The following is a 16,337-nucleotide window of genomic DNA, read 5'->3' as shown; positions in this document are numbered from 1 at the left end:
AATAAAATATTGGGCACTGTCGTCATTTTATGGTCACATTAACCGTTCAAAGCCTGATATTAATGTAGCCTACATGTTGTTGCCGACTGAAATTTAAATTTGGACTGCACTGAATGAGCAACATTGCCTCATTGTGTAAATCTATGCTGGCTTGCTTTTTTTGTAAAATCAAAACAAACACACATCCTTCAATCTTAATCTTTATGTGTATGCATATGTGAGAGAGAGAGAGAGAGAGAGAGAGAGAGAGAGAGAGAGAGAGAGAGAGAGAGAGAGATAGAGAGAAAGAAAGAGAGAGAGAGATAGAGAGAAAGAAAGAGAGAGAGAGAAACTGCACTCATTTTGGCTCAGCTCAAGGAGCCACTCTCCCGTCGAAATGAATGTTATCGCGTTCCAAAATGGCCGACCATAAAGACACAGTTTCTCTGGCATGTTCCTCTAGCGCTACACACTCGGACTAACGTCAGAGCCTCGACTGAAAAGAAAAAAATATATTCTCTCTGACTCACTCAAATGAATTTAACCCCTGCATCACCCTTTACCACGGCGAGAGGCGCTGAGCATCATCGACATGCTGCGAAACTAGCGATCGAGACACATGTCGACACTGCGGTGAAACCGAATGGCGGCGAGGGGCGCCAGGTGCAGGGCTGTCCAGGGAGCATCAGAAGGGAACGCAAGCCCGTTCAACATGTGAGCAGTTCATTCATGAACGAATATATTTAGTCACTGGCATCAGTACGTTTGGACATCTGTCACATACTGGGAGACACAACCGTTTGGTAGTTTAATTAGTTGTCATGCAACGCAGTCTCCATAAATTGTCTTAAAAATGATAGTGACAGCTGTGCTCCATCAGCATGGGTGTTATTTAATGATCTCTCGCGCTTCGGCTTGACTCTGTGTGGACTAGCACGCGGACGCCGTATTGCGCGTCTCAGCTGTTTCGGGACCGGAGCGCCTTTGCGCTGATTACACAAAGCGACATAAAACCCGACAGGCAGTGGACATCCTGCTGCAAGGATTGTATTTCCTCTCGATTTGGTTTTAGTTGGGAGGAACGCGCTGCGAGCAACCGCAGCACAAGATCAATAATCATTTGTTCGTTTTAAACTCATAAAACCCCCGATTTTTTATTTTTTTATTTTTTTATGTTGGAACGTCGAATTTGGAGATTTAATCCACTTTGATGTCATCGCTTTGGGACGCGTTCTACACGTCTCATTGTCGCGCAGCTGTACGCGTTGGAGGTGCGCGATTGTCTTCAAGGACTGCCTGGGCAATAAGTGTGAAACCGCTCGTGAGTAAACGACTCATGCGTGCAAGAAACATTTATGATAGATGCAATTGTTTCACACTGAATGGAAATTAGGGTTAGAAATAATGGAATGAAGGTGCAAAGAAACACTGTTATGAAATAACCAAATATTGTGTTGAACGGACTTTGCAATGAGTTGAAATGCATCATGCGTGGGAAACTTGATTCCATTTTAAGTTGCATAATGATAAGCAATATTCATGGCTTGAATGAAGAGATCTTGGTTTTGTAATGAAGGTGCAAAGAAGAGAGAAGGGGGAAACTGGGTTGTTCTGAAAGACATGCGCACACCTCCCAGAAGCCAATTCAGAATTGCAGTGGATTTATCAGAAGAACTTTGGTCCCCCTCTCTCTCTACCTTTCCATCACAATCGCCTCTGGAATAGAATGACTCCTGACGAAAATGTCTCCCAAACACTTCAGTCTGGAACATGAGTCATGAATAGACAGCCAGAAAACAGCTGCAGTGCTTCAACTCCACATTTGAAAGAGAAACGGAAGAGGATGCACACCAGAGAAATGGACGAAAAGGAAATCGGCTTTCCTTCCTGTTTAAAGGATATTTGCTGACTTGGCTTTTTGCTTTGCATCCTTACCTTGGACTCGAGGTGCTTGGAATGTCCTGTGACTATCAAATTAGTTTTTTGTTCATTTATTACCAAATGAGAGTAACATCTGGCTGAATGACTGATGAAGTTAATTTCTGCAAACTGGCTTTGATCTCAATTCCTTGGTGGCAGTGGAAAAATGGCAGACTTGACGGAAGAATAGCAATGCACACATACACAAACACATGCTCACACCCATCGTAAACAAACAAACAAATTATCATCGTCATTTGAATGTGAATACAAATTCCCAATATGGAATTTCCTCATCCTTTTCCAGTACTGTGACTACCAATACTGAATTGAACTTTGAGGGAATCTCAGATTAAAACCACTGACTATTTTAGCCTGGCTACCCAACTCTAACTCCAACACATTTCCATCTCTCCCCCCCACCCGCTCCACGTGTGGGGGGGGAGAGCTTCCTTTTACGGGGTGATCCTAGAAGCTTGTCCTAGAAGCTTGTCCAGGTGTCCATCAGCATGGATGCCGGGCAGGGCACCCCGGAAAGCCCTAACCGGGCAGTGGAGTACCTGCTGGAGCTTAACAACATCATCGAGAGCCAACAGAAGCTTCTGGAAACTCAACGGCGGCGCATTGAGGAGCTTGAAGTGCAGCTGGACCGGCTCAGCCAGGAGAACAAAGACCTGAGGTTGGACCGACAGCACTGTCCGCCCCCACCTCCACCTCCCGTCCACCCTGTCCATCCACCCACTTCCAACGCTGCAACCTCCACCAAAGTCTATACCAATCAGACTCACAACAGCGGGCCCATCCCGATACCCATCCCGGCTCCGGCTCCCCCTCCCCCACCACCACCCGTGCCACCACGGGACCGTCGCGTCAATGCCAACACTCACATGAGGCTTGGCCAAAGCCTGTCAGCTGGAGCCAATGCCACGGAGAGAGAGAGGGACCGAGACCGGGAACGAGATGGCACTGCTACCAGTTTGGGAAGCTCTCTGCAGAGACCGTAAGTACAGGCCTGAGGACACTTTTACTGTATAGCTGAGGATCTACTGTAGAAAAGTTTCCACAGCCTCCATGCTGGCTGTTTGGAAAACTGTCAATCAAGAGAGTGTGTGTGTTCGCATGCCAAAACAGTTTTTAAGACAGTATGTTGGTGCGTGTGCTCTAAATAGGCCACAGTTTATAGTAATTAATATATTTGAAAAGGAATAGTTCATTTAAAAATTAAAATTCTATCACTGTCATATTTATGTTGTTCCTAAGTTCAAGTGTTCTTTGGACCCCATTGAGTTACATTGTATGGACAGTTGAAACTTTCTTCAAAATCTTTTGTGTCCCGCAGAAGAAAGTCATACAGGATTGGAATAACTTGAGGGTGTGTAGATGCTGACAGAATTTGAGTGAACTATCCTTTAAAGAAAGTATGAGTAAACAACTGTGTGCACTGCAATATTGACTGACACTGGATGAAGATTTGAACTACACATACTTATGAATATTTATAGAGTTTTTACATCATACACTAGTATTTTAACAGCATTTACATTACACTAGTAACATTGGTGCAGAACTAAAGACTTTTATAAGTCAGGAACCAAATTAAAAAAAAAAACCCTGCACTTTTCAGAGAGTATCTCTGCTGTTCATTCTCCTTCTGTCTTACAAACCTGAAACTGAGTGCAACAGTCTGTCACAATAGGACTGTTTCCAGGCCATCAGACCAGCAGCTGGCTGTGCCATCGAGCCTGAGCATTACATAAGCGGACAGTGTCTTATCTGGACAGACTCATGCTGATGGGACTTTGGCAGAGTGACAGGCTAATGTCATGGGAAACTGGGATTGAATTAGCATGCTAAATCTGTCACAAATGTAATAACTTTTTTTGATATCAAAAGAGATTGGACTATTCCGGTGACGTTTCCTGGAGATTAAGGAAGTTCCAGGAAGTTTAGCTTTATTTTACTGAAAATTTAAGCTTTTAGCTAAGATTGTGGAATCAAATTAAGCGATTGTATTTAGATCTATCCATCTATCATCTCAGTCTTAGGTTTGCATTTCAATTCATTTGAATTCTACCTCCTTACATTCAAGTTATGTTTGAATTACAGTTCTATATCCTTTTTTACTACCTCATTTTGGAATGAATTTCATTTTCAAACTCATTTAGGATTTGAATTTCAGTTTAAAAATGTCATTTGTGAATGGTGCACAAACCTGTTGATTTGGGATGACATTCATTTTTGGCTGAAATATGCCTTTAAACTGATGCTATTGATATCTTTTATGGTTTTAAAATGAAATCTCTGAAAAAAATTTTCACAGTGAGCTGTCAGTAGCCTCAAGACTGTCAATATCATTCCCAGCATGTGAACACGCTCCAAACAAGTCCAGAGAGAGAGAGGGATGGTACAGAAGTGTAGTGGGCCACTCCTTGTGCTGCTGACAGTTAGGTTGTTTGTCTCCCTCCCTGCATTACTCAGGAATCGACCTCTCCATTGCACCTCTGATCGCTCCTGCCTGTAGTGTGTTTTTATCCGGCCCCATCACAGCATACGATGCATACAGATGCGTGCTTGAGTGTGTGGAGATTAACATTAGGTGGATTGGGTCAGTGTCGAGCACTGTAGAACAGCATCTCCTGTAGTTTTTGAGGCAGGTGTGGTGTGGAGATTTGTGTTGTATGTGCGATCGGGCCACTGTGTAGGAGAGGTTGTGATTAAAATTCAGCACAGAGTCAGATTGTGGATCAACTTGTGTGGGAGAGCAAAGCGTAGAGTCAGAAAGAGAGAGAGAGAGCGTAAGAGGCTGCAGAATACACTGCACCCTTTTTGTGTTGCTCACTTTCTATGTTTTGTTTCTCCAAAATGCTTAGATCTTATATTTGTTTCTCTTGCTCTCCTTTCCAATGGAGAGAAACCTGAATGCCCTCTGTTTGTGGAGATAAATTGAGTGCTTGCTTTCTCATCTGAGGCTTATTTCTTCTTTTCCTTGAGGGCAGATAGTGTACTGCGCTTTTTGCATAGTAATTATGGTTTAACTGTAGTATTTGTTAGGAGTGGCATTTTTATATTATACCATTGATTTGAATCTTTTGCTTCTTTTCAACAAAAAGATTTGTTCAATGATTTGATCAGTCACTATTTGCTGAGGCTAAATTGCAGTTGTGGTTGCTGAATAAATGTACTTATGCAACCTCTGTGCTACAATAGGTCTTTTTGTAGTTTTAATAGAAAAAGTGAACAACTTGGAATTATTGGAATTAATATTAGGAATTCTAACCATTCCTTTTGAGAGCAGCTTCTTGAGGTTTTACAAGTTTGTCCTTGTTAAACAAGATTGACTTGAGTTTGTGCCCTTTTGGTTCAGTTATTGTCGGTCAGTGTCCTCATCCAGCACCTCATTTGCTCATTTTGTTCACAATTAAAATGTCCCAGTTTATTAGTTCATTCATGAGATTCAGTTTGATGAGACTGAGTCTCATTCGGGCTCAAATATTATAGTAATAATCTTTGCTTATATTGAAGTATGTCTTTGGTTGAGTGTTGTTTCACAAACTCATTTAGAAACTTAACAGCTCCCATAGCTGCTTTTTTTAAAATAAATAAATAAATAAAATAACATGAAGATAAAAGTAGATTCAGCACCTGTTGTCATCTCCTGGGTCATCAGATGATTCACATGATAAATGCATGCACTCACTAGCAGTCACGTAAACAGCATCTGGTTGACGTGGACATGTGTTGACTTTACACCTGAGTAACTTTAGGGCTGCTAGCTTTCGCTTGCCATCAACCTGACCTGGAACAATGAAAAGTCACATGACACTGTGAGGGGAGTTGGATTGTTTTACTGATAGATTTTAGTGTTTTATGGGCCTTTTGGACCACAAGCCATCATTTGACAGATTTTGCATACACTTCAGCCATGCCAATCCTTTTTTTATTCTCTCTCTCTCCCTCTCTACACTATTGCCAAATTTTCCAATCCCTCATTCACCCCCTCACCAGCCCTCTCTTGGTGTAGAGCAGATGGCACACCAACATGTCATTTGCCATTTTCTTTAAGGTTGCCTTTTCTCTCTTCACCCACAAGGGTCGTTTGCATCACTTTCATGTGAGCTCTAAATCCGTGTAGCTGTTCCTGTCCCATCAGACAGATGACCCAACTTGGGTGATCACAATCTTGCACTCTCTCTGGTGTTATGCTTTCGACTAATGAACAAGTGTAACTACTGCTGTGGGGGAGCTGTTGAGGTGGGATTGTTTCTCAGAATAATTAGCATGGCCGGTGTTAATTACATTTGTCCATTGAAGGTGGCAATTACTGTCGTAGACGTGAGTCTGTGAGTAATACACTGGGTGTTGGAGGACTGACTGATAGAGTTTATGCAGTTATGACTGAATGATTGAATGTCTGTGGAGGAGACCGCGTGTCAGTCAAACCCGACACCTGCTGCTTTGTCGGATAGTCTGTTTTATTAGTTGTAATCAAAGTCTTAATTCATTTTAACCTAATTTAAGTCCTGCTCGACATAACTGTATATTAAAATTAGATGTATTCTAATTATCACAAGGAACTTTCCTGGTTAGCTCTTGGTTTTAAGAAAGCCCGTGTCAGTTTTTTTTCAATGGATTTCCATTGATCATCCAGGCAGTGGCAGTCCATATTTCCATTGACAGTCCATTATATAATTTAAATGAATAAATTGTTATTAATGTCTAAATTAAAATGCATAAACATTCAATAAAACAATACATTTTGTTTCTTACTGAAGAAACATGCGCTTCTTGAATCTTCTGGAATCACAAAATGAATGGTAGTTAAACTTTAATATATCATTAGTCTTGGTTTTGGGCATATTTTACCTATTTATATATTTTAACTCGTGTTACTGTATTGACGGGCCAAGAATATTTATATATTTTCAGTTAAACTTTTCACATAACTGTTACTTTTTTTTTTTTTTTTTTACCCCTTCTATCCACGATTGGCATGAATTTGTAAATGAGAAAAAAAGATTTAATTGAGTATTTTAAGTGGGTTCTTCTTTTTTTTTTTTTTATATATATATATATATATATAAAAATAAGAATTGTTTACCTGCACAAAATCAATCTGCATTTTGCTCCATTGAGTTCTATGTATTCCTTACTGTATGTGTTCAACAATTAACAATCACATTACTGACACTTCTACTTTCTTTGTGTCTCCATGTGTGTTTGTGTTTGTCTGTCTGTCTCTGTCTCACTCTTTCCTCCACTGGATCCACAGGCCGCAAGGATACTCCTGCAACAAAAACAGGTCTGTGTTCACACTTTCATTCAATCTCCATTTCTTCTTCTCCTCCTCCACAGTGCACTCTCTGACTCCTGTAGTAGCACACACTCCGTCAAGTGACAGAGGCCTGTTCTATTTAGGGCGGCCTGAATTCATGTGGGACATGCCATTGCTTCTAATGACTTGTTGCTTCCCTGTATGAAAGAGCTCTTGCATCTGGAGCAGTTTTAGCAGAAGAACAGCACCCTGAGCAAGTGTGAGAACATGAGGGCTGAACAGCATTTGGAAATCGAGAATTGGCGTCACTTGGCTACAAGACTCTGTTAGCCGTTGCCGTAGTGACCGATATGCCTAGTGTGAGTATGTTAATGGGTGTTGATATGCATGCTGTTTGCATTCGCCCATATAGTGAACGTGAACATGGGTGTCAGTGGTTAGTCAGAAGTTACATGAGTAATACCCCAGCTGTGTGTGTTTTTCGTGTGGGAGTGTTAGTGGGTGCAGGGAAAAAGGTCAAATGGCAAGAATGTGCTGGATTTTGATATGCTGGGAATGTGTGTGTTTTTCGCTACAAAAAAAGCCTTTTTCTCGTGTGTTTTGATGCTGAGGTGTTGATGTGAGAACGGTCGGTGGTTTTGGAGTGTCTCTCTGTGGCGTTATGACGATTCCTCACCATGGGCACGAGCCGGGGATCTGAAGGATAAATGATTGGTTGTCATGGCAACACCTGTAGATGAACTGGATTGCAGAAAAAGTTGCATGTGCAATGCATAACCCGTTTTTAGTGTGTGTGTGTGTGTGTGTATTCGTGTACCTTACACACAGCAGAAGGACCCAGACAAATGGTGCTTGAGGACAAGGCCACCGCTATGTCACGTTTCACTATAATTACTCTCTGGATGCTTTTGTCTTCAGTTCATGAGTCGCTCCGCCAATATGAATGTGAATTTAACTGTTCCTGCATTGTTAAATTGCACTAATACGGTCTCATAAATGTGACATTTATGTATTGCGCTATGAATCATACTCGGTTTTGTTTTTCACGGCAACACTAATGCAAGGTTGCAATTAATGAAATCGCTTTGGTATTCCTGCTCAACCTGATTTCCTGAGCTGGCGGAGGCGTGAACGTGAGCTCGTGCTGGTTCCTGCTGGGCTAAGCATGGAAATAGCTCACAGCAGAGGTTTGTTGTGGGGCTGCCGTGTGCTTCTCTCCCACCCCAGCAGCCCCTGCAGTCCGCAATCAGCAGCAATGCATCACTCAGCCCCCGAGGGCATCAGCCGCTGCTTTCAACCACGAGCCCTAGAGCTGCGATGCGTTGTAGCTGGACTTGTGATGTAACTTTAAACTTCCTTTAGTACAGAGCATGTGAACCAGTGTATTCCAGCAGTGCTATTTCAGTATATTTTGAATTGCCTTTTTATTTTTATATTTTCAGGTTTAATTTTAATTTAAGATTTTTTGTTTGTTTGTTTTTATTTAATTTTATTTGTCTAATTTCAGTACTTTATCTTAAACGTAATTCAGTTAGTTCCTAAGGCAACATTTCTGATATTTGTATTAGTTTTAAATTAATATTTGTATAAATTGGCTTTTATTTATATATTTTTATATATATATATATATGATCCACATTTTTTTTTTTTTTTTTTTTTTTTTGTAATTAACATTTCTTTTTCCACAAAGTTCCAGATGAATTGCACCAAAATGGGATTGAACGCATGGTCTTTTACATTAACAAAATATGGAAAGTTTTCTTCTAGATTTTACACAGAATTCATTGAAATAAAGACCGTTTGTTTCACTTTCGGAACTTTTGAGTGCCACATGCCATTCATAGCATTATCAAATGAGCCAAAATATTGCTTGTATTGTAGAGTGACAAAACAATTTCAAGAGGGTTAGCTGCTGATGCTTATTTGGGACCGTGTGTGTGTGTGTGTGAGAGTGAAATTTATTATCAAACATTCAGCAGAATGCAGGGCCATCTCAGGGAGGAACAGCTGGAAACATTATCCCAGGACTTGTGGCGAGGGGAGACCATTGTACAAAGTCTAGAATTTTGTCCCATTCTCCTTGAATCCAATCTTGACTTCAACTTGACGTCGGTTACAGAGGTCTGCTACCCGACTCAGGCTTGACAGGTGGCGAAATACTCTGGTTTGGGTTAATGTGTAATGAATCGCTTCGGGTTTGTAGCTAAAGTAAAACTATATGCAGTAGGCTACGCTGCTTTCATTGTGTGCAAGTAATGTGTGTTTGCGTGCGTCAGAGATCGGAGATCGTACTGCGCGGACACAGAAACACTGTTGTGTACAGAAACTTTATTATTATATTTCTCAATTTAATTCAGTCGCTCTGGCTAATTAATTCAAATAAATGATATAATTCATTCAAATAAATGTGATCTTACCGCACTACTTCATCTCTGTGTGTGATTTAAAGCAGACAGAGCCATAACTGATGAAAATGACCGTAATTTTTACCCTTTACCTCCATGTTGTACATTAAAATCTTTTAAGGCACATGCTAGCTGTGGATTATCCCTAACATAAAATGTGTGCGTGTCATTTGTTAGGCTAGATTTAAAACTAAACTTGTTTTGATCTTGTGACCTCTCTGTCACAACACGGCAAACGGAATGTGCACATTAGTTAGCAGGTTGTGAGCAATGGTTGAGATACAGCAATTAGGAAAATGGCACAGTGAAAAAGTTCTTGTCATTATAACCATTAAACTCTTCGGAATTTATGTGACGACTGCACCTGTTGTTCATAGTTTCATAACTGGTAAGTGTATTTTTTTTTTTCTTTTTTTTTTTTTTTTTTTTCTTGTGTACTGAGCTGGCCGTGAACCTTGATGAATTTTACATACTGACCATTTGTGACTGTGAAATACAGCATATTTAAAAAGTTTGGCTATTCGGTGATTCTGGTTCAGGCTGTAAATTTAACAGTGCTGCTGTAACCAGGTCAGACGATTTCGGGTATGGACCGGGTTTAGGCTTCAGTTTAAAGCCCGTGCAGACCTCTTAATCTGTTATCAGTGCAGTCTTCTTTGGGTTTTTGGATTTGTCAGCATGTACAAGGGACAGGCTCTTATGAGTGTACATTTTCACGCCAGTAGTCTCTTACTAAAGGTGCTGCAATACCTAGTTCAACCACTCAGTGTCCTACATACAGCACCTTTAAAGTTGATGTCCAAATCAGGGCAGATAAACACAGCAACATAATACATTGAAACGGGATAAGTATTTGAAACCAAACACTGCTTGGTGGTGTTAACACACATCTACAGCCTCCAGCTGAACAGATATTCATGCAGCCATGAATTTAATATATACTTTCATGCCTTCAGCCTCTTAGCGCACTATCAGGTTGATTACACTTTAACTGACAGACATATTTCCCATCTGAATACTGAATGACATAAAAAAATGCAACATCAGAAAATGAAGATGGATGCTTTTTGTTAATGACTAACTATGCAGAGTGAAACTGACAGGCCACCTGAACAGTTATGACATTTTCCACCAGCTCAAATGGAGCGTCTCGGTGATAAAAGGAAGCGGGTGCTCCAGTGAAATCGTATTGACAAGGCTGTGCAGGCATGCTTTAGCCATCTTCCCTGAACCGAGCTAATGTGATAGCCCTCAGCTTCAGCATAGGGAGTTCAGTCAATAGACCTCAGTCATGTTTAATTTTTCACACAAGTAAACGAGGCCGTGAGGGACTGAAGAACAGCATGTCCTACTGTACACTACCATTCAAAAGTTTGGAGACTGCAAGATTTTTTTTTTTTTTACATCCTTGAAAGAAAGCTCTTATCAACACCAAGTGTTAAGTGTTAACTTGATTTTTCAGCAGATAATCTTCCAGTCTTAAGTATAACATTCTCCTTAAGGACATCATTCTGATTTGGTGCTCAAAAAATATTTCTTATAAATTTTTAACATCATTATCACAAATGTGTTTGCGTAAAGAACTGTGCTAGGCCTGTTTAGTTCACCAATTTCCTTAGCAAAAATAAATGATAGTGTATGTTAGGATCGTCTGACAATGCATGTGTACTCTTGACCTTTAGTGTGTACTTGCACAATCGGTGCAGGACAGAGCATTTGGCCACAACTAATTTGTTCAAGCAAGTCACATAAGTGCTTTCTTGTTCCCTTTTTCTCTCTTCCTTGTGGGCTTCAGTTAGGGTGACCATATGTGCCCTTTTTTCCGGATACATCCTGGCCAGGATTTCTATATTGACTAAAATATCCAGGTTTTGGCTTTGTTTGCACCACGCTGACCGATCGGTTTATGACATCAAAGTACCATGAGAGCGATTCAAAAGCTTGAGCGTCTGCTCTCTATAGCTCTCACAGTACTTTTGTCATACACCGATCTGTCTGTGCAGTGCAATGTCAAGTCGAACACACTCTACACGTAATTGCGTCTCTTTGACCATTCTCTGTACATCCCACCTTCACACACACCACGACTGGTCATTTAAGTACCATGCCTGCGTGTTATTGGTCAAACTACTTTTCAGTCATTACCTTCAGTAAGAATGAAAACAGGAAAACAAAGCCAAAACCTGGATATTTTAGAAATCCTGGTTGGGGCGTGTCTGGAAAAAAAAAAAAAAAAAAAAGAGCATGAATGGTCACCCTACTTCAGTAGCACTGTTGCTGGGGGAACGAGGTTAGTTATCACAAATGTGTTTGTGTAAAGAACTGTGTGGGCAACAGAGTGAGAGAGAGAGGCAAAATAGAGAAGGGGAGAACTGCAGAAAGAAGAACAGAGGTACTAATTGAAAGAAGGAAGGAGTGAGAGAAGGAGTGATGTGCAAAAAGAGGAAAGTGCAGCTGACAGGCTAATAAAACGTAGAGAATTACAAAGGAAATGAGATGCTTCTACTCTGCTCACACTCCCACATCCTATCAAACACACAAAAACAGCTCTGTCTACATCAAGGGATGTCAGAAGTCTATGACAAAAAAGCAATGTCAAAACATTTTTAACAGTTTTTGGGGCAGTGCATGTGAATGGTACAATTTTTTTTTTTTTTTTTAAATTAGAATGGCTGTCTTATTAATGTAAATGCTGTTTATGTTAATTGAATGTAGGACCAGAATTTGAGGATGTGTTTCAGAGTATTGGATTCAATGGTAAATGAAGTGTAATAGACTTGATATTTAATCAAATAATGATACTGACAAGAAAAACAGAAAACTGCACATCTGTATTACTAGCTTATCTGATATAAAGGCCAATTAGCCTATTACAGTTCAGAAGATTGGGTTCTATAAGTCTCTTATGCTCAACAAGGCTACATTTAATTGATAAACGATTGCTTATTGTATAAATATTTCACACTGTTTTACTGTATTCTCTATTTTAATATATTTTGAAATGTAATTTATTCCTGTGATGGCACAGCTGCATTTTCAGCAGTCATTGCTCCAGTCTTTTGTCACATGATCCTTCAGAAATTTACACTTATTTTTTTGCAGATGCTTTTATCCAAAGCGACTTGCAGTTGAGTAGTACAACAAGCGATTTATCATAAATACAAAAAGTGCCCATTTAACAAGGTTTCATTCAACATTGTAAATGCTAGGACAGGAAGGGATAAAGGATAGTAATAGAATAGAAAAAGTGAAGACATAGAATATTATAAATTTTTTTTTTTTTAGGAGGAAGAGATTAGTTTTTAGTTGTTTCTTGAAGATTGTGAGGGATTCATTTGGCTGTCCGGATGGAGTTAGGTAAATCATTTTAATAAGCTAATTTGGTGCTTAAACATTTCTTATGATTATCAGTGTTGAAAACCGTGATGCATTCATTTCAGGATTCTTTGAATAGAAAGTTTAAAAGAACCACATTTTATTTTTTATAGAAATGTTTTGTAACATAATATATACTTTTGGTGAATTTAATGCATTCATTTCATATTTTTTCCATTCATTCATTTTATTTTTCATTTTCAAATTTTCATTCATATTTAAAAACATTTAAAAACTTACCCCAAATATTTGAACGACACTTTGAACTTCTGAGCATATTGTTTTCTGTTTTGTTTTTTCAACTTTTTTTGGTAAACAAATTCTGGTATCATGACAACCCTTTTGGCACCTGAATCCTGTTTGTTTGGCCAGTTGAACATTTTCATTTTGTCTTTATGGTAATATTATTTTTATTTATATTATTGTTCATTGTTTTCTCAATTCATGTAATTGACACCAGCACTTCCTGTTGAAACCTGCAGAGAGCAGTGTGCGATATCTGCCGCTGTCTGTTAGGGGCCGCACCATGTTTCCCTCGACTTACATCAGCCCCTCCAGATGGGTCCAGAGAGACTCACAGAGCAGCACAAGATGGTAATACAGGGTTTAGCTCTTGAGGTGCTTGTTCAATGAGGGAGATTTTCCACCGTTCTCTCTCTCTCTCTCGCTCGCTCTCTCTTGCAATAGGATGGTGCATGTCAGCTGGTTTTGAGGCGAACACACAGGTGTGATGGGGACGGACACATGGGGACAAGCTGCTTTTTTGTTGCTTGGGAGCAAAACTGAGTTTTTAAAGTGTGTGTGAAAGAGAGAAAGAGCAGTTGAGGAAAGGGCTTGTTTGAGGTCATGTACCAATACAGTCCTTCCCTAGAGGATTCAACATTGCTGTGTGTGTGTTTGTGTTCATTTCCTACAACTTGTCCCAGCTGAATTTTTACCAGAACATTGCAGCTGTGCTGCTTACAGATGCCTCCTGATGAAGGAAACCCCAAACACAGAACTGATAAAGAAAGCAAGTTTCTTACTGAAACATCAAATTAAATGCGATCTGAGAAAACGGTTAAAATATCTGACCACAATTCAATTTAAATGGAACAAATAATGTAAACTAATTATTAGGAAATTATTTCAGGCAATGGATTCTCATGTTACGTTTCTATTCTGCCCCTCAAAATCATTTAAAAGCTGAAGTGTCTAAAAAAAATTTTTTTTTTTAAATGTTAAAATACTCTTATCCCACTTATTGTGAAATTAGTCAGTGGATTTTCCCTTAAAAGTTCAAGTTGTTTGTCTCTAGTGTTATGAAAGTATTTTATTTGTGAACCCGACCTGCTCCATGCAGCAACAGGCTCGGCCAATGGAGTGAGTTTGGGGTGGGGCTGACCATTTGGGTGACCAGTGGGAGTGTTCGGGAGACCTGTTTGAAAACAATCAATATTTTTGCTTTGCCGTTTGTAAAATTAGACACTTCAGCTTTACATTTTGGCACCATTAAAAAGTGTTGTTGCACATATTGTGGTGTAAAGGTCTCTCAGAGGTCACAGTTCACACCCTCAGATTCATCCCTGGCCTTTTCACCCCAGTGCATACCGAGGACTCATATACACTTCTACATCCTTCTCTTTCAGGCCACAATATCTATCCATGTCTCTCCTTCCTTCCTTCACCCTTCCCTCATTTCATGCCTGTCCATTTATTCCCTCTTTGTTTTCTCGTCTCTGTCTCTCTGTCAGTGTCACTGTGTACTGTGTCTGCTTGAGCTTTGGGTGGTGCTGAAGTGTCGGTTGTGTGTGTGTGGTTTTTTTTTTTTTTTTTGATGTTTAATGTTAGCATGACAGTCTTACTACTGTCCATCAAGACTGAAGACAAAATGAACTTTCAATTGATTATGAAATACCAGAAATGTTAGTGTAATAGTATTCTTACAGTTGCCACATTTTCTGCAAGAATTTATTAATTTGGCACATGAGTGACAAAGTATTTTCATTGATGGCTCACAAATTAGCTGATGTTGGATGTTTAAATGCAACATTAAATCAGTTTAGTGTATTTACAGTTCTTAGTAAATGTCTCTGGTCTTATTGGGCACAATTAATCAATGAAGAAATTATTTTTTTTGCTCCGCTAATCTAACCAAATTTGCCTGGGCAGGGTAAAAATTGTTAACCAATAATATTATAAGCTACCCATGTCAGTATGGAATGATCATAGTCCTGCCCTACATTATTTCCCAATTATGCTCGGTTTGGCTTGGAAATGCATCACATTATGAAAGTTAATTGCATTGTGAATGTCTTCAATTTTTAAATGAGAATGAACCCCTCTGATTGGCCAGTAGGGGTCAATCACACACATTTTCACCAAATAAATCTGCAGGATCATTATTGTATTGTGACACTCATTATTAAAGCATGAGGTTTGCTGATAGACCTGTCTGTGTACTGTATTCCATTTGTTATTTTTGGCATGACATAATTGCATTATGGAATAAAGGCTGGCGGTTATTGATTTTCATACTGAACAAAAGTCACCATTCATCACTCATGTTTAAGTGGATCTGCCTAACTCTAGCTCTGACAGAAATTTTGTTTTCAACATCTTAAACTCTGTTTAGAAAATCCAAGAAGTCTTGGATTTTAGTTAAGAATGAGATTTCATAAAGCTACAAGTCTTAATTTCTCTGAAATTGATCCTTTTACTTTCCTTTTTAATCACATTCTTATCCATATTATAGGACAAATTATTCCCTTTTTATTTTTATTTTGCTTAAAACTGACTCTTTGAATGATAAAGTGTATATAAATGGATAACACCAGATAAAATACGTCTTCAGTGGATTGGTTTTGTCTAGTGTAGCTTGTGCAATTCTTTAAGTTGCAGTGTAGTGGGGATCAAGTCTGCCCATCACCTTGGATGTGTCGCAATCCACTCAGTAGTTCACTATGAAGTCCACTGCCTAGGAAGTGGGGTTAACAAAATTGTTTTAGTGCATTGAAACCAAAGAAAAAAAAGTGAGCATTGGTTGCTGAGTATGTTCACTTTAATGATTACTGATTTGTCACTGACGGGTGGGTGTAAATTATGTTTATTAAAAGAGTTTTTGTTTGTAATTATATTTCATGTCTAATATGATTGCAAGGGGAAAATCCCATTAGTATCACAGGATTTACAGTGGTTAGAACAAAAAAAAAAACAATTTGTATTATATTTTTATTATATTTATATTTGTTATATCTGGATACCATTTAAGTATGTTTTGCTTAAAACAATGCAAGGAATATTTCATAATGACACAACAGCTGTAGCGAAGATGCACAGTGTTATTTTGCAGTCTTGTTAATAAATCCATTTAGTGCATGGACCACACAAGGTGATTGTGTCATCGC

The 16,337-nt window shown here is 39.2% G+C and overlaps 1 protein-coding gene across 2 annotated transcripts in view; it reads left to right on the top strand.

Annotated features, from left to right (window-relative positions):
• Positions 1-348: 348 nt before the first annotated feature.
• LOC109061938 (IQ motif and SEC7 domain-containing protein 2-like) overlaps positions 349-16,337 on the top strand; it is a 60,236-nt gene continuing 44,247 nt past the window's right edge. Inside the window, exons 1-2 of one of the 2 annotated variants that reach the window (XM_042762166.1) lie at positions 349-2,899; positions 7,169-7,198. In XM_042762166.1, coding sequence (XP_042618100.1) covers positions 2,409-2,899; positions 7,169-7,198 — 521 coding nt within the window. In that variant the 5' untranslated portion in view covers positions 349-2,408. The remainder of the gene's footprint in view (positions 2,900-7,168; positions 7,199-16,337) is intronic. The other variant, XM_042762167.1, reaches the window with a different exon arrangement.

This window comes from Cyprinus carpio, chromosome A8 (genome assembly GCF_018340385.1).
Source record: "Cyprinus carpio isolate SPL01 chromosome A8, ASM1834038v1, whole genome shotgun sequence".
Classification (NCBI taxonomy): domain Eukaryota; kingdom Metazoa; phylum Chordata; class Actinopteri; order Cypriniformes; family Cyprinidae; genus Cyprinus; species Cyprinus carpio.
This window is presented reverse-complemented; position numbering and strand designations above follow the sequence as displayed.